The sequence below is a fragment of the Pholcus phalangioides genome, unplaced genomic scaffold (assembly GCF_987345545.1).
Source record: "Pholcus phalangioides strain wild (caught in Gottingen) unplaced genomic scaffold, Ppha-v1.0 ptg000028l_1, whole genome shotgun sequence".
NCBI classification, from domain to species: domain Eukaryota; kingdom Metazoa; phylum Arthropoda; class Arachnida; order Araneae; family Pholcidae; genus Pholcus; species Pholcus phalangioides.
In genome coordinates, this window is record NW_028301618.1 from 6203642 (window position 1) to 6223119 (window position 19478).

A 19478-nucleotide genomic window follows, 5' to 3' on the forward strand; every position below is an offset into this window, starting at 1 on the left:
AAGTGTTTGTTAAAACAAGATTTTCGCTATAATGGGATTTGACTGTATATTTTCTTTTCATTGATTGAGAAAAAGTGGCGCCTCCCAGGCTGGTCCTGGGTAGGCACGAGCAGAATATAATCATCGTTGATGCTTCATTTCAGTGATGGATAATCTTAGATATATGAACTCTCAAAAGCGCAGTTGTATATAGTATTTTTTGAAGACATTTGATCAGAGAAAACAAAAATATACTTCAAAATATGTGGCTGCTGATGGAAAAAAAACTCTAGTGGTATCACATATGTGGTGTACAATCAATTTGTCTTTGTTATTATGTTTGCCGCATGGTTGTTAATAGAATACAATAATAATTACACAAGAATGTCAGTAACCAAGACATTTTTTTTACTCGCTACTCGATGAAAGTGATGTCTTCAATTGAGTAGGTAGGTTCCGCGAACTACGACTGCCAATCTATAGGTGTTTTCCCCAACGGTGACCATAGTCATTGATGTCTCGACATTGTGAAATATCAGGGAATATGTAAAAGAAATAGACAAAAATTTGCTTCCAAATCTTCCAATTTTCTGCTAAAATTCAGAGGAAGGGCAAAAAAGCCTCCGGCTTAAATCCAGAGAGTTGCAGGTCTACATTATTCTCATACAACACATCTCACACTGGCCAATATTGACACAGCAGCAGTCACCAAAACAGACCTCCCAAAGCCGATATCATCTTTCGTCGAATACAAGGATTTTCCGGTTCAAAAAATAAATAGCACTCTTGAATCTAACAATGCTCTAAATAATTTATTTCTATTAGCTTTGCTCGCACAAACTCCAGATGAAATGACGAAAAAACAAACTGAGATTTGATGTTTTAAAAAAATCATAATGGTAACCACAGTTGAAAAAAAAAAGTCTACAATTTGAGTAAAACCTAAGTCAGCCCTTTCATGAGTCACAACTGTTGGAGAAAATAAAGTGATTGGTCGATTTTTTTCACACATTATTTACATTTTCAAATCGGTATCACCAAGTTCGTCAACAGCTCCCTTATTGCTGGATAGATGCTGCATTCGCCTACAAAAAGAGGGGAAAAATACATACATCAGTAATTCAAATACCATAAAATGTTAACATTCAAAGTTAAGGCAGGATATTGATTCAGTTCTAAAACTCGCCACCAAAAATAAACATCGGATTCACAACACCCTTATATAGGCCAGCCTCCTTATCATTAACGCTATGTGACAAGACTATTTCGGTACTTCATTTTTATTACACTACTGCATCATTGGATGACATCATACCAAGATTAAACACTCTTTTTCCTGTACAATCTTTGATTCCTTTCAATTAACATGATGTGTTTACATTAAAATGTGTGGTTTAGTAATAGCAGATGAAAACAGTGGAGGGATTAGAGAGAGAGCTATGAATGGGACAGGAGACAACAGTCGGTGCAGCGCATCTCATACAGAAAAGATATTCACTGGCTGAAAATTTTAGAACTGTTAGTTTTCTCATAAAAATTCAATTTCCCACAGGCAGCCTGAAGAGCATACGTACCTACCGAATTCCGCTTTGCTTGCCCAAATACATTTCCATCTATTGGATCCGCATTCATCCCTCTCTAATTATTTTCACCAGATGAAATACGGCTTCTAATGCTCAACACACACACACTGTTAGGTTTCATGAACTGAGAGGGGGGGGGGATGGATAAATAGTTGGCAATTGTGCACAACACACCAAAACAAAGAAAGCTACTCAATAAAGTATAGGCCATGAAACAATGTTCACATTGAATATTTTATCAACAATGGCACCGGGATTTTCATTGTTACAATGGATGCTCAACAGTCCAGTGTAACAATGAAAATCCCAATCAAAATCAACTATTTCCATTGTTGCAAAAGTATAAATAGAGGTAATACCAGAGACCCTCTGTGTGTGTATGGCGTCGGCCGGTGTTACAGACTGATTCCTGAAGGTTTAGCATTTTGTACATGAACTTTCTGAGGTCGATGAAGTGTGTGATTCGTACGGTGGCCTTGGTAAAGAGCTGGAGCATCCCCCAAGTCTTTTTTAAGGATCACTGTCCGACTTCACTGAGGTTGAAGAAGGGAATTTTATGAAATGCTACTGACCATCGTTTATTATCGATGTTAAGGAGCCAAAGTTTTCCTTTTATATGTTGTGGTCGAGTTAAATCCTCCCTGGTATGTTTGAGGATGTAATATTACCCCATACATTCATCTACGGGGGGTACGGCAGAGGCCAAATCCCCCGGAGTAAAAAATCAAGCGCTATTTATTTTCTGAGATGAATTCTTTGATTGAAAAAAAATTATCATAATATCAAATTGCCAAATTGGGTAAATAGTTGGCAATTGAGCACAACACACTAAAACAAAGAAAGTCACTCTATAAAATATAGACCATGAAACTTACTGTTCACATTGAATATTCTCTGAACATCCTGTTGCCATTTTTGATAAATTCTTTGTTACAACAAGAAACAACAGTTGGTGCTATGTGTCTTATGTAGAAAGAATATTTACTTGCTACAAATTTTGGAACTGTTTTTCTCCAAAAAAGCAATTTCCTACAACCCGAAAAGCGTATGTACTAAATTCTGCTCCAATTGCTCAAATACATTTCTATTTAGTAGATTTGCAGTACCTCTCTTCAATTATTGTTACAAAGGAGTTCGAGAGGTTTTCGAACAGAGCAGTTGTCATGGCATCCATGCTGTGTGTTGTGTTTTAGGCGCGGTTGTATCAGTGTGATGTAAACTTTTATTTCTTTCCATGTAAATAAACTTACGTTTTCCAACAGTATGTACCTATAAATTGGAGCTTAACATTAAAAGTGGAAACTGACGATTCCTGCACTTTCCAAGACGACGACTCCTGCGATTCCCCTGAGTAAAAATGTACAAATGAACAGTACCACCACGACTATTTCTCTGGCTGATGGTATCTTGTCTATCAACAGTTTCTATGAAGTACCTGTACGTGTTGGAAATCGCACTGTTGAGACCACCTCCTTAGTGTTGCCAGAAGCAAAGGGTAACAGATCACTTCTGTAAGAGATCTGCCTCCCGAACAAAAAAATCAATTTAGTACCCTGCGAACATCAGGACCCCAAAGCAGAATATGCCAAAATCTATGACATGTATCGCAGAACAATCAGTGCTACTGCAGAACAATCTAGAAGCATTTCAAAGAACAATGTGTAAAACACCATTATGGGAATTTTTACTGCAGAACATTTCCAGTTAGCTGAGGGGTTGTTGCAGAACAATGAAAAACATTCTGCTATCAGGATGTCTTTAAATTAAGGAAGAGCCTACTCCATTCGTTCAACATCATATGTAGGCACATACCATTGGAAAACATAAGTTTGTTTACACGAAAAGAAATAAAAAGTTTACATCGCTGAGGCAACCATGCCCACAACACACATGGATGCCATGACAACTGCTTCTCGGTTCAAAAAGCTCTTGAACTTCTCTGGCCACGAAAGCGGATATCAGGCACCACCTATATTTGAGGAGGAGGTTGCCGACCACTACACTATAACTTATTCTAAGCACAAAAGAAAGAATAACTAAGTTTGACTATGATATGGTATATTTACAAGCATTTATAATATGATGGTTTTCTAATTAAAGCTGTAGCTAAAATGTGCAAAACAATGATTTGGGTATCAAATCCTGCCAGCTCTGCTTTGAGGTCTATCTATAATAAAATAGTCTATCAGGTTAGAAAGAAACTATTTGACAATTAAGTTTTTGACTGTTTTAATACCGAGTTGGTTTCTGAGGTCAAAACCTTAACCCTGATCCCCCTATCACACATATTTTGATTAAAAAGCTCTATTTCGCTTAGCAAATTGAACACAGGTAGTGAGCAGTTTAGATCAGTGTTTCCCAAGTGGGCATTATCCTTATCTCCAGGGGGATAATAGAAACTACCGGTATAACATAGGACCCTATGGGTTCGATGGAATTAAGGGGGGGGGGGGAAGAGGAAAAAAACTTTGAAGACGGAGGCGATGGAACAAAAAGTTTGGGAAACTATGGTTTAGATAAATAGATCACAAAATTATGTATTATATGTTCTAGATTCTTTGTATGTCTAAAAATTCAAAATCGCAAATTATCTCTCTATACAGATCTACAATTTTAGATCTATCCGTCACCAAATTTTGCATATACAGTCAGCCCCCCGTATTCACAGTTTTTTTCCTTTATTGGAATTTTTTTTCAACTCTCAAAAATCGTCATTCATGTGTTTTGTTTACAAAATTTTAGTTGTGCATATTTAGAATGGCTCGCTAATGACATTACTGTCATCACCAGAGCCGTGGCAGCCTCCAAGAGAGAAACAGTCCTCTTGGGTTGGATTAACCTTTTGCCACAATGTGCACTAAAGAATACAACCACTTCTACAGAGTAAATTGAAGAGACTATAAAAGACATTGTCACGTTAGCAAAACAGGTGGGTGTAGAAGGGTTCAATGATATGGATATAGAGGAAGTCGAACAGCTAAATTAATAGCAATTTAGAGGTGTTGACCGAGGAGGAATTAATGCAGGTTGACTGCTCCTGAAACTGAAGCGGTACCAGATGAAGATCAAGATAAAGAAGTAAAGACAGGTTCACCATGAGTAACATAGCGGAAAGGCTTCGCACGTTCAAATCAGCAATGGATTATTTTCATGGCACAGATCCCCATATGGTACGCTCTTCACATTTAGAAAAATTGGTAGAGGAAGCCTTGTCATCATATTACAACATACTTGATCATATGAAGAAGATACGACAAACAGAAACCACAATGTTCTTTCAGAAAACATCGCCAACAATCGTTGCACCCTCTTTCCCATTTCTTTCTATCCTCTGCGTCACCCTGCTCTTTCCCATGATGTTCAATAAACAAGATATACAAGAAGAAAACTATGGTTTCGGTTATTCGCGGATTTCCCATATTCGCGGTCACCCCCGGAACGTAACCCCCGCGAATACGGGGGGGGGGGGGCGACTGTATACCAAATGGGATCCAACTTGAACGATAGGCTACTTTGAAAGTTCGTCAAAGCAAGGCAAATGGGCGAAAAACTGTCGGGCAACAATTGTTTTTGGGCCTCAGCAATCACTTTCAGAATGTCTACTTTGGTTCCCTAGCAATGCGTTCCAGACATGCATATACCTTTATAATGGTTTGGCATTTCTTTAATGCTGCCAGTATTATGCATGATAGTTCATGCCTTTGTAATGGTTTGTCACTTTTTCAATGCTCAATTAAAAAGTGAATGCAATCGAAGAAAACCCGGGCAGTGCCAAGTATTATATAGCTAGTAATTAATACTTAGTTTTAATTATTGTAATAAATTAATGTTTAAAAATAAAACATTATAATACACAAAAAAATGGTATTTTGATGCTTGCCATGTCAAAAACCCAGTCCTGGCTCAAGCTGCTGGGTTTTTTTTTAGCCTGGAAGCGGGGGGGGGGGGGCGGGTAAATAGTTTCTCTCTGATCACAATGCACCTCAACTGTGGACCAGTGGCACCAAAAAATAAATAAATGTCACTTTATAAAACTGAGACCAGGGTTGGCACAGTATTTACCATGGGTTTTTATTGTCATGGTAAAAACATGTTTTTCACCACTTTCATAGAATAAAATCACCATTTCTGCCGTTATTCAAAAATATATTAATCTACTCATTCTTCATTCTTTCTGAACAAAATGCATAATTTTAAGCCACTGCAAACACAGAAAACAAAAATTATTATATTCTTACTAGCATGCTTATCAAATATATGCTCATTTCATCATATTATTATAAATTCTCTCGGAATAAAGATTGTATTCTTATCATATGCTGATATTGATGGAAGTGAAAACAAGTATAGGTTATGAATTCTGGTCAAATATCTGTTTATAGGTAGTCTTTTAAACAATAATCTTCTGAGTTCTTGGTGGTAATAAAAAATTGGTAAGAACTGCAGTATATTGATTAAATTTTTTTTTATCATAATTAATAATTCGGGGAAAAATTGAGCACAAAATAATCATTAAATAATAATTTCGTTACAGAGTACAGCCTCTCTATCTCTTTACCAAAAATAATATAGTATGTGTATGTATATTGTAAAATATAAGGTTCATTTAAAATGGATTTATATATACGAAAAGAAAACTAAAAATAGGTTATATTTAAAAGGATAATGGCACCTAAAATTTTCTATGTGTGATTACTAGCTCCGGCAAAAAAAAAATTGCATCTGGTCATTTTTGTCGCACCAGTGTCATTTTCTGCACACAAGGGCTAGTTAGAACGGGACCTGCAATTTATTGCCGATCCAGAATGACAGGGTTTCAAATTTGTTCTTTTTTTTTTTTATACCCACAGAGAGGTTGATGCTCTAACCCAGTTTCCCAAACTTTTTGTTCTGTTGCCCCCTCCTTCAGAGAATTTTTTTCTCTCATCGCCATCCAACTCATAGGGTCCTGTACTAAACCAAAAGCCCCCAAAGCAGAATGTGCCAAAATCTGAATCGTCGCAGAACAATTTAGAAGAATTTGAGGAAAAAGTGCAAAAAAAACACTATTACATGTGTGGAAATTTTTACCGCAGAACATTTGCAGTCAGGAGGGATCGTCGCACAACAGTGCTGAACATTCTGCTTTGGGGGCCAAAAGCTACGACCACCCCCTTGGAAACTTCCAAAGTCCCCCGGGGGTGATATTGTCCATTTTGGGAAACACTGCTCTAACACATAGTTTCCCAACCTTTTTTGTCCCATCAACCCCTTCAGAAATTTTTTTCTCTCACTGTCCCCCCCCAATGCAATCTAACCCATAGAATCTATGTTATAACCATAGCTTTAACCACCCCGCAGGGGGCATAAATGCCCACATTGTGAATCACTGCTCAAACCCCTCGCATGGGGGGCTCCCTGCAGTAACAATAATTTTCTGTAGTTATATTGTCACTGTTTCTGTTAAACCCAGTAGACCCCTAAAAACCGTCAGGAAAAATTCTTGACAAGGACGAACCAGGTATCGAACTTGCGACACTTCGAAACATCACTGGGTACTTTTATCTACCTGCGCTTCCATACCCAAATTGTGCTTGGCTCCTAAAATATTTATTTGTCATGCAGATTTTTTTCTTGATCTGTCAGGCACTGATTTATTGTTAAACAAACAGTCTCGTAGTATTTACCAGGTTTTTACCACCAGTCAAAACTTTCATGAAAAAAACAAACTGCAATGAAGCTTTCTACATTGAGTTCGTACAAACAGGTTAGCACACAAAAAAGAAGCATTAGTCACATTCTAATTGAAAATTTCTAACAATGATAATTTTAGTGTTTTTATCTTTCCTTTCTTCTACTCATACATGGAAATAGAGCAGAAATATTTTTAAAAAAGTCATCAATATTACATGTAATTTGTTCACTGTTTATCTTCTTCTCTGGTGGCCAACTATAACGATCTAACTGTATGCATATGTTATAAAATAGACTAATATAATTATTAATTATTGATTAAATAAATATTAATCTTTCTAAAATTAAAAGCAGTTTACACATTAATTACCATCAATACATAAGGGGTAATTGTATTTAACAGATTTTTACCGAGGTACTTACTAGTAAATACCTAGTTTTTACCATCCTGGTAAAAACAATTAGGCTCCAACAAAGGACCAATATACATTTGGTCACACCCACTATCAGAGCTTTCGACCATGAGACATGTAGATTGATTGTCATGTACAGGTGACTGATTAATATATATATGAAGATATATTTCGAGACAGCTAGTTTTTTTTAATGCTCTCAAGGCTAAATTTTGACAATAGAGTTACAAGACAGAACCATAGGCAGGCTCGAAACAAGTTAAAGACAGGCAGAAAATGGTGGTAATTGAATGAATGACTGCCAGAACTCTGATTTATCTTTGAGCTGAGATCTCTTATATCCCAGCATTCTGGCAGAGTCCAGAACACTCCTGTGTATATTGAATCAAGAGAAAAAAATACAAACACACGAAATTGTCATGACACACTTTCATACATTACCTGGCTGAGGATTGTATTCAGCAAAGCGCTTCAACATGTTCCCAATGATGAACGTTGGATCTGTCGGAGTCATCTGAACTGGATCTGGCCGTCGGTCTGGCAGAAGAGTTGTGTTACACTTGATGTCATACACTATAGCTACAACGACAGTTTGCGGCTCCACACCTGGAGCCAGATTCAAACCGATTCTTGTGAGCTGAGCCTAAAATAAAATAATAATATTGGTATATTCACAATTGTAATTTCCACATTTGCTTATCAATACACATATACTGTATAAGCAGTTGAAGAAATTTTGGAAGGTCTAGAATCATGTTGAATTGAAGAAATCAAATAGTCCCATAGTTTTTCCTTCAGCTTTTATGTTATGCTCTATTGAAATTGTATATTATACATGAAAGAATGCACATGTATTGTCCAAAATAATTCTGTAGCGAGCAGAAAATTATTTTACAATTATACAAAGAATAAATACTTAATATGATTGTAAAATAATTTTCTGTAAAAATTAAATTCTGTAAAAATTCTAAAGCTTAACTTCTGTTAATTCTATGAAATTAAAGAAATCATATATGCAGTGTATAGTTTATTTTCTCAATCAGAAGTTCACACCGTGGGAAGTTGGAGAAAATACTGGAAATAATTCGTCTCTCAGCTGCTTGGGAAAAAAACAAATAAAACAACTGAAATATGCTTACAAAGATCAGCATCTTGTCCTTGATCATCACAATCGCAGACATTCCAGGTGGAGCAATCTGAGGGGCTGCAGGAGGAATGGTCAGGCACCACTGCACTGCCCACTTGAGAGATCTATCAGGCACCTGTCAAAGCAGGAAATTTGATTTCAAAATAAAACCAACTTCAAAGTGATACACAGCTTTGAACAGTCATGCAGTCAAACATTGATAACTCAAATTTCCAAAACCTCTGAACAATTTTAGTCTCGTGTTATGATCATACAGCCTACAATTTAAATTTCCTGTAAATCAAAGTTTTAGAATAAAATGCAACTATTTCTGGAAACACTTCGAGTTATGAGAGTTCTGTCTTTTTAGTTCTACAACAATGTCTGATGCAGCAATATACAGTCAACCCTGTTATAATGAATTTCAAGAAAATTAAAATTTGATTTTTCAAGTCCTGAGGCAAGAACTGACTGACTTATCAGGTCCTTGACCAAACCAACCATCAGGAGGGGGGAGGGTTAAACTGAATACAACCAGGCACTGTCACCGAAGTGATGAAGAGTCCCGCTCATAGTCAAGCATTCTCTCAACATGATATGAGATAGGAAATCAAAATAAAAAATAGATACGGGTTATACACAAATGCGCTACATGAAAAACAAATAGAGTGCAGGACAGTCAATACTGTGAAACAAAAATTGTGATGAAGAAATCGTTACTTTTACTGCTTTAGCATTAGAACACCAAATTTGACCACAAGGCTACTTTAACATGTGATTATACCTATAACAATTAATCTCAGAATATTGAAATTTCATGACTTTTCTCAACTTATTGGGACTTTTGATTTCTTAGAATACAGTGAAACTTTGGTTAAAAAGCAATTCATTAATGAACAATTCTCATAACAAGAAAAAAATTTTAACAAATTTTGACTGAATTTAAATCAGTTGCTAGAAGAAATTTAGTTTCGACGGATCTCCAAAGAAGAGGTTAGCAATGAAATGTATGACATCCATATTATTTTGTTATGGGCATCTTTTTCTCAGTCACCTCGTTGGGCATTTTGCCTGTATTTGAGTATTGAGTATGTATTTGTATTTGAGTGTTTATGGCTCGGAGACTGGATTGTCCTGTAAAATTTCACTTTGTGACTTATTAGCTTTTCCATGTCAATGCTACAATTCATGAAGCTCCTTAACATGATGCTAAGGCACAGTAATAGAAAACAAGGTAAAGGATGTGAAAAAAAGGGGACAGGCAACTGATTTTGAAAGCAATACAATGAAAATTAAAAAAAAATAGTTATCCACTAAATACTAAAAAGTATTGAATTTTCTCTCAAATGATTTTTTTTCAGTATTATTTCTCACCAAAAGATTTTTTTCATCACAAACTGTATAAAGCCTTCAGCTACTGACGAGAACTGTAATGCAGCTTTACCTACAAATGCTATGGTGAGCAACATGAAAACTTCAGAAATATCATAAAAAAATATTCCTGCTACCCACCATCTCCAAATGCATAATACGAATACAATCCTTTAATATCCTCAGTGGAGCATTCAGAACTCTCGCAAAAGCTAAGATGGCATTAGGCTTGTATGGTGCACCAATTACCTAAAAAGATTATGCATAGGAAATTAGAAGTCTGCTTCACTTTATAACATAGATGTCATGATTTTTAAAACCAACAAATAAATAATTGACTCTCACAGAAAATCAAAGCCTCCATTTATGCTTTCTCTAGCCACGAGTAGTACCGTTTGACACTATAAAGTGGCAATAAACATTTACAACTAAAGAGCTCTGAACAGACAACTGTGATTTAACGCTTGGCTGAAACTTACCTTCGAGTCGAAATAGCGTTCGATGACCTGAAGCTCTTCAGCCGTCCACTGATCCTTGTATTCTGGATTTGGTGTGATCTTCATATGCAAGGACTGTAGTGTGGACACATTGAGATTGACCCGAAACTGCAGCGTCTCTGATTTGAACAGTATAGCTCCTGGATCTTGGGCAGGGGTGGTAACAAGCATGAGCTGGAGAGAGAAAAAGTAAATGACATCATTATCACACAATGCATTCGATTCATTACTTTCCATTAAATGTTCAAAAGTAAAACTAAAATGAAAAAGAACTTTACATTTTCTTGCTGCACAATTCTTGTAAGACTTTTTCTCATATATACACAACCCAGAAACCGTTCCAGTGGCGAATAATGCTGGGGGATGTGGCTCATTTGTTGCTGACCTCCCATCTGGTTCGGGACAGGTATTGGACCCGGAGTACACAGCATGTCGAAAGCTTTGTGTGTCAGTAAGATCGGAATTCCTCCAGCCCACGACTTTTGTGGTAGGATTCGAGCCACAGGCGTAGCAGTTGGAACACCTAGAATGTGAGATAGGCACATTAAATACATTCATCCATAATATCACTGGAGCATTGAATATGGGTTTTAGGAAAGCTCGTCAGATGCATAGGGCTTCATCATACACAGAGCATATGGCATTACAACCATCATCTCGTTGTGTTTTGACAATAATTCTTCTTCAAATAGGTTTTTAAGCAGTTCTGTCTCAAGATCCAGCCTAAAAATTTATATCTTGTTCAAACAGTGAAACTACAGAAAAATCTATGGTGCTTATGTTAAAGCAGCTTGAGATAATAGCGATCAAAGCGGCAAGACTTGGTAGATTGCAGAGCAACTCTACTATAAATATGGCTTGATTGCTATATTGTGCACAATTCCATCAACATACACTATTTACATTAATGACCATATACATACCAGGTGGTTTAGAATGATCTGCAGACGTACCAGCTTGTGGACTGTGCAACGATGGATGAGCACCAGTTCCAGGACTCTGGGCTGTTCCGATCGGCCTTGGAGATGGTCTTGGAACAGATGGACTACCAGGCCATGTGACGGGTGCTGGAGATGACATAGATAAGTTGCTGGTTCCACCAGGTGCTGCAAAAGGCGATCCACCATCACCATGAGCTAAATGTAGAAAAATGGTTGCTTTGTTTTTGCTCGCTTGTTAACAAAATTTGACAATAAAAATCAAACTTTTAAGTGATTTTTGTGTAATCTGGACATCAGCTTGGTACCAGACCAAGTCGCCAGCCAATGAATGACTCTGAATACCCAGACCACTGCATCCGCAATTTCTATAGATAGAAAATTAATTAAGGTGGGGGAATAGGATGAACAAGCTTACCCTGCTGACCCATGAAATTTGCTGGTGATGGCATCGGCACTTGTGAGGTCGAAGATGAAGGGGAAGGTGTCGGAAGGAAAGATGGAGAAGGAACATGGAGTGGATTTACAGGTGAATTAGCGGCAAACAGATTGCCTGGAGAATGGGCCTGCATGTGAAGCATTGAAGGCGATGGACTCACATGTGATCCCTGAGATTGCGGACCCAATGATGGGGGTGATGCAAGGGAGAATGTGGGATTTGGAGATGCACCATAACCAGGCTGGAAAGAAAAATTGGACAAGCATTTTGAATCAGAAAAACAGATCGATATTGAATTTAATTCATACGGAGATAACTAAATGGAAATAGTGATTATGCAAGAGCTATACTGTACCTTGCATTAAAAACAGCATTTGAATTCAAAATCATAGACATGGAGTGCAGACATCACTAACCTGTGAAAGCATAGAGGTATGAGGTGAAGCAGGGGTATGTGGGTTTGATCCAGAAGGTGGCGTCATTGGCAAGTGGAAGCGAAGACCTGACCCACCTGAACCACTGGAAGATACTCCATCTTGACTTCTTGCCTGTGATGGGGATCCTGGCTTAACTTGACTCGAAGACAAGAAGGGATCCAGGGAATCCAATGTAGGAATTGGTGACATGGGGTTGTCATCCTCAGATTGAGAGCGTCTACGAAGGTGGGTTGCTGTCTCGTCAACGAACTTGCTCAGGAATGCCTGGTAAATAAAATTAGACTCTGGATCAGCAAGCTGCATTTCACTCAAAATAATGTCAAGTGATTCAACAAGAATCATTGATTTGAAGTTCCGTACCACAGCAAACTCTATATTTACCTTTATTCCTTGAATGTTCGAAAAATCTTCCACTGCTTTCATTTTATCAAAAACACTGTAAGCTCCATCTCGTATAGCCACAATTTCATCAGAGCGACACTGTATGTCTAAACAGTGACTGCGGAAAGTCAAGGGCATACCTATCATCAGTTGTCACAAAACATTTAAAGTAAAATAAGCAATTTAAACTCACAGCAAATCATGACAACTGTCTCAAAATAAGTCAAAAACAGTTTTTATGAGAGCCTAAAATATCCCATTAGAACTCATTTTCACTCCATAACTCAACCGGCTCCCACATTTATTAAATTGAATACCTCAGCATTATAATCCCGGGTAAACCTCAGATGGAATCACCATGGCAACTACATCTTCTAGAAATGTCTTCAAAAACTGTTCTTCCTCCACCCGCAACTTTAAACATTCCACTAACATTTAACTCCTCTGACCAAACTGAAATATTTCTTCATACCCTTCTACACATCTGAAAAATGGAATTCTTTCACTTCTTGTAATATCAACAAGCTAGATTCAAATACAAATGCCACAAATAGGCAAAATGCATAACGAGGTGGCTGAACAAAAGATGTCTAAAAAAATATGGATGTCAACTAATATCTTATATATAAATGTGAAAGTATGTATGTATGTATGTATGTATGTATGCTCTTTATACAAATCTACAGTTTTAGACCGATCGTCGCCAGATTTTGCATATGTACCAAACAGGACCGGGATTGAGCCGTAGGCTACTTTAAAAGTTCGTCAGAGCTGGGCAAATGCCCGAAATGGGCAAAAAACTGTCGGGCAACAATAGTTTTGGGGCCTCAACAATCACTTTCGGAACGTTTACTTTGGTTACCGTGGTTTCCAACAATGCGTTTCAGACGGGAATATATGCCTTTACAATGGTTTGTCACACCTTTAATTCTGTTATTATAACAGTTTACTCCTTTATAACGGTTTGTCACTTTTCCAATCCTCCCAGTAATTGAAGAAAACCCGGGAAGAGCGCCGGGTATGTCTGCTAGCCTATATACAGGGTATGCTGTAAGTGCTAATGCGGCCTTTATCTCATCAACCGCCCATAGTATAGGTATAGTTTCAATTTAGAAAATGCTTAAAACGCGTTTGAATAATATTCGCTGGACATGGGACGTCACTAATAGCAGAGAACAACAACTACGGTGACAAAACTGAGAATAAAAATGTTCAACTCCAGCTGCCAGTCGTTAAATAATTATTAAGGTAAACATATATAATTTTTTTACGGGGCGGGCAACGTCGCCGGGTATCAGCTAGTTTGAAATAAGATCAAATTATATCAACCTAAAATAAATACAAATTCATCTGCTTCATCCATGACTTTTGATCTTCTCTGGTTTGTATTTAAGGGCTTCAATGTCAACCTCATACTGCTCATCGATTTACAAGTGATTAACTATCTATACATATATATGTTATGGTCAAAGTCTGAAATGCTTCCAGTTTGCAAATTGGCAGAGGTTTGGCCAAAGCCTGAATTTCCGAAATGAAAAGTGTTTGTTCTTTTTAATGCTTTGGCCGGCCAATTTACGAAGTGGCCAGAAATCCCTGGCCAAATTCTTATGGAGGACTCTGTAAGACACTCTAGTAAGTGGCACATCAATTTTTTTTCCATCGCCAATGTGTGATACATGGCTATAAAATCATGGCTGATCCAAGAAGCATTGTTGCAGTTGTCATGAATGTTGAGGACGCTTTGTACAAATTCGAAAAAAAGAACATAATATTCTAAAAAAAATATTTCAACAAATCACTACAAATGTAAAAATAAACTGTTGTACAATTTTCGAAATGTCATAGAAGTTCACCCTTGTTGCAACAAGTGATAATAAATAAAGAATAAATAAATATAAAATAGTTTTAAAGAAAAAGAAATTACCACCACAATAACTTAGTTGCTAGCACTCATTCACTTTAATGTGGGGGGGGGGGGCCTCATGAATAAAAGTACTTTTTTCTATAAAAAAAAGTTAATATGAAGTTAATTTGGACTCAATGACCTTTCATATTACATAAACACAGACTTTTGGTGTTCATATTTTTTGCTTGTAGTTTCGCTTATAGTTTATTCATTAATGCTTAATTAGATTTGAGCAATTAGGAGAAAAAAGCAGGCGATATTAAAATATGTATTCTTAATGATTAACAAGATTTGTTTTAATCAATATGCGGTCAGTTAATTTTAATAAAAAAAAATCCAATTTCTTTAATTTTTTTTTAAATTATGATTTTTTTATACCCTGCTTTTCTCTTCAGACTTTGGCCAGGGATCTCCAGTCACTTTGCAAACTGATTAATTTACTTAATTTACAATGAAATCTGCCAATTTACAAATGGGAAATTTCTGACTTAGACCATGAAGTATATGAAATTGATTTCCTGTATGTGTGCTTGTCTGTGTTCTCTACACAAATCTGCAATTTTGTACCAAACAGGATTCGGCTTGAACACAATAAGAAATTTTATAACTTTGTCAGAGCTGGGCAAAAAACTGCAGGGCAACAATGATTCTTGGGCCTCACGAATGACTTTTTCAGAATGTAATTTCATTACCATGGTTCCCAAACAATGTGTTTCAAACATGTTTATCCATTTACAATGGTTTGTCACTTTTCTTATGTGCATGAAGAAAACCAGGGTAGAAATCAGTGAATGTAAAGCACAATGTAAAACTATTTTTGTGTCCCAACCAGACAATGCATTCTCATATAGGACTCAAAATAAATAAACAGCAAACCAATAATATCGAATAAGTCAGGGTTTGACAAATCGTGCCAGATCACCATGGTAACTGAAAAAATAGAATTGACACCCAAAACATTTTATGCGTGATTAAATTGGAACCCGAAATCAACACAAAATTTTCGGAATTTATCTCTGTGTCACTACTAACTGGAAAAAAATTTATTTTGAACTGTTTTTTCATGGAAAAAATGTTTGGCGCCTAAAAAATCTGGCTGGAGCCTAAATTTTTTTTTTGACTTGTCAAGCCCTGATATAAGTAAATAAATAAAACAGCAAATAGGTATGAGCATTCTATCAAAACTGACATTGTTTAACAAATAAAAATCATATTCATGATCAGTTTTTTAATTTTTTTTTTTTTTAGCAAATAAATCATTATATTTGATGAAAAAAAAAACTGAAAGGGATACACATTCCTGTAGACAACACGGATGTGTGTAGAAGTTTGCGGTATCGCCACGAAAGTCTGGATCGGAACAGCAGGTCTCTATAAGAAAACATATACACAGTTGCAGATTTGGAAAAAAAACCACTTTTCTTTTTTTTTCAACATAAATATCCATAAGATAATAAGGGTGATTTAGGCTTACACTATTGATGACTCCCAGCTCAGGTGCAGATGGAAGCTTACTTATAGACAACAAAGGCATGTACGTGTCGTGAAGAACCTGTAATGGAATGAACATAAATTAAAACATGAAATTTTTTAGTATTTAATATGCTTTGCGAAACAATGATTCTTCACTGAAACATAAAAAATAAGCGTTTAACAACCTGCAGGAGAGCTGCTACAGAATGGTGTTGATTGAATTCATGCTGAAGCTGAGCAGCTACAATCGAGTGTGGGTTACTCGCTGATGCTGTCTGTCCAACTACACCGAATGAGAGATGAAATCTTTTCTCTGAAGGCTTCCAGTATATGGTCACCTAAATTAGGAAGGAATTAAAAATACATAATATATAACCACACGGTCCATGTAAGAATCAAATTGTGCAAAATGGTTTCAAAATTTTATTCTTGGATCAGGGAAACACAAAATTCTCAGATAATTCACATTTGAAAACTGTGATACTTGGAAATGAAGGTCTCTATATTTTACCCAATACAGCGATACCTCAACCTACACCAGTAATTCATTTCAAGACTAGCAATGTAAATCAGTTTTTCAATTTGATAAGAAGATATGAAGATTTGATAACAAGATAATGAAGCAAGTAAGTATTACCAAAATCTAATGGTCCATAATCTATTGTAGTTAACAATTATAATTCATTGTATTCATTTCCACTGATGCTGAATCACTAGCATAAAAATTTAAAAAAATCGAGAAAACCAAAATTATCGATAAATACAGGAATGTCCCATACAGATCATAGGGTCACCCTATTCTTTCCGAGTTATTTTTTAATGCCATTCTTGAGGGCAAAAATTTCCCTTGAAAGAATGTGTTGGATTGAAAAAAAAAAATTATGACAACATAAAGCTTGGTAACAAATTGAGAAGATACAGGTCGGGGTATTACTGTAATCACAATCTAAGTTTTTAAGAAACGATATTTTTAAACTTTTTTAGGGAAGAGCAGTAGTCAGTTCTGTTTAGGAGACCTTAACCATTAAATACGTAATGTATCATGGAAACCAGAAGTACATAACCTTTGGTCCAAGAGCCAAATGCAGCCCACTAAAGGGTTGCATCCAGCCAATGAAAGGCATTCTTAAAAAAAAGTATCAATACACATATGATGATAAATTCACTGATTTTTTACTTGCAAGCAGTAGCCATATCACATTTCTGGCTCATCAACAAATAGCCTAAACCATAGAAACTAGAGAAGCATTCTATAGCAATATCAATTCATGAAATTATCTAAAGAATATTCTGATATGTACATTTTATGAGTAAAATCAAATATAATAATAAAAAAAATCAAATAATCATTATAGTTATGCACATTTTCCCCCTTAAATGCTCTTTTGTTTATCTGAAGATTTTTTTCATGGTTAATAGTTAATGACGTGTGTTGAAAGCCGAAAAAATCATATGAAAAGTTGATTTCGAATTTTACTGCTTATACAGGGGCTTATTGAAGACTTGCAAAGCCTCAAAAATCACACATAAAATAAATGTGTTGAAGTAATATTACTTTCCAATTATATAACTACCCTCTTTGTGATTCAAACTATAGTAAGAAAAGAAATTTGATTATAAACGTCAAAGTAAAAAGAAAGAAATGCAAGCAAAAGAACTTTAAGAAAATTAGCAAAATCACAGCCACACATACTCTGCAAAAAACAAAGAGGAGTTGTTGTTAATTGGGACTTCTACCAGCAAATTCGAAATATATGCCTTATGTGCCTTGCCTTATTATGTATCTTGCCTTATGTGCAAACATACAAAGCAACGTATTTAAGGGTTAAGGATTACTTAAAGATTCAGCACTCTCAGGAAAACTTAGTCACATCAAAAACACTGCATAGGTTTTCCAGTGATATATATTCACAGACTCTGAATATATATTCACAGACTCTGAACTATCCTGCCTAATATGGTGAAAGGGCGGGGCAGATAACAGAAAAGCCGGATAGGCCGGAGTTTAGACCAGAGTTCTATGAAAATGCTCACTACCTCCACCCATACCATCAGAAAAACCTTTTTTATAGCAAAACCTGCTACTATTCATGTTTTCTGAACAAAGTATAGGCAAGTAATTAATAAATGTTTATGTGCTGAATTAACCGTATATTTTAAAAATTCATTACAGAATTAATGGTCTAAGGATAAAGATATTGGGCACATTTAGGGTTTTAGAATGAATTCATTTACATTACCTTAATTGGAGGAAACAAAATCATGTACACTTAAAGTATGAATACATATTGTACGACTTTAAAATGAACAAAACACGTAGTGAATGACGTAGTAATGAACAAAACATAAAACGTAGGCTTAATTCTTACAAAAATTATTTAAACTTATTTCACTTTTCATTGGTAAATGATAACGCAAATGAAAAAATGTATGTCTAAGATTAGAGAGTCAAAACTCACAGCTTTTATTTTTTTAAAAGTCCTTGATGTAGGTGACTGAGGGTTTCTGTCTTTTAGCCCTATTCCGTGATGCAATGTCCCTCTACTTACGCTCCAACCTGTGCAAAAATCAGTCATTTCTGAGGTGTGGTTAACACTGCACGGGAGAATTTAATGGTAGATTTTGCATAGCCACGCCACAAACTTTTGTGAAACTTGGAATCACAGAGAATTATTATGTATTAATTTTTAACGGGAGCCAGATAGTATGGAGACCGGATAGCTGCAAGCAGGATAGTCAAAAGTCTACTGTATTTCCAAAAAAACTGCAGAATAAACATACAAAGATTTTGAGAAGGATGGAGAAAGAATAAATAAACTTACCGTGCTTGCTTTATTTGGTCCATATCCCAACACAAGTTTTTTGTACGTGAATGATTTGACATCCATGATATTTCCGAGAAAATTATGTTGATCTATAGGGGAGAGGGAAAAGAAATTAAAACAGTATGAAACTAAAATAACAGGCAGAGCTTACGGTAAAAATTGCATAGCTTAAAAAAATTGAAAAATTGCAATATCACAGCACAAAATATGTCATTCATGCAATGTTAGTAAATATAAATGATTTTGCAGACTCCTTACAGAGTACTCAGAGTCCGCTGACCCCAGGTTGAAAAACATGTCATTAGATCATGGAAAATAATAGAATTTTAAATTAGATTCACTCCAAACAATGCTTGGAATATTTCATTGAAACTCTTCACACCAGCAGCTTGTGAAAAGAATTATAAAAAAAACATGAAAAATCCCATGCAAGCGCA

The 19478-nt window shown here is 36.0% G+C and overlaps 1 protein-coding gene across 2 annotated transcripts in view; it reads right to left on the reverse strand.

Annotated features, from left to right (window-relative positions):
• Nucleotides 1-772: 772 nt before the first annotated feature.
• The window catches only part of MED14 (mediator complex subunit 14), a 63410-nt gene continuing 44704 nt past the window's right edge, over nt 773-19478 (reverse strand). For both annotated transcript variants that reach the window (XM_089252317.1, XM_089252318.1), the window contains exons 23-36: nt 19039-19130; nt 16402-16554; nt 16218-16295; nt 16038-16114; nt 12838-12955; nt 12436-12720; nt 11999-12260; nt 11566-11778; nt 10921-11165; nt 10625-10816; nt 10287-10394; nt 8788-8910; nt 8090-8291; nt 773-1064 (exon numbers count right to left, since the gene is read on the reverse strand). In XM_089252317.1, coding sequence (XP_089108443.1) covers nt 1003-1064; nt 8090-8291; nt 8788-8910; nt 10287-10394; nt 10625-10816; nt 10921-11165; nt 11566-11778; nt 11999-12260; nt 12436-12720; nt 12838-12955; nt 16038-16114; nt 16218-16295; nt 16402-16554; nt 19039-19130 — 2210 coding nt within the window. In that variant the 3' untranslated portion in view covers nt 773-1002. The remainder of the gene's footprint in view (nt 1065-8089; nt 8292-8787; nt 8911-10286; nt 10395-10624; nt 10817-10920; nt 11166-11565; nt 11779-11998; nt 12261-12435; nt 12721-12837; nt 12956-16037; nt 16115-16217; nt 16296-16401; nt 16555-19038; nt 19131-19478) is intronic.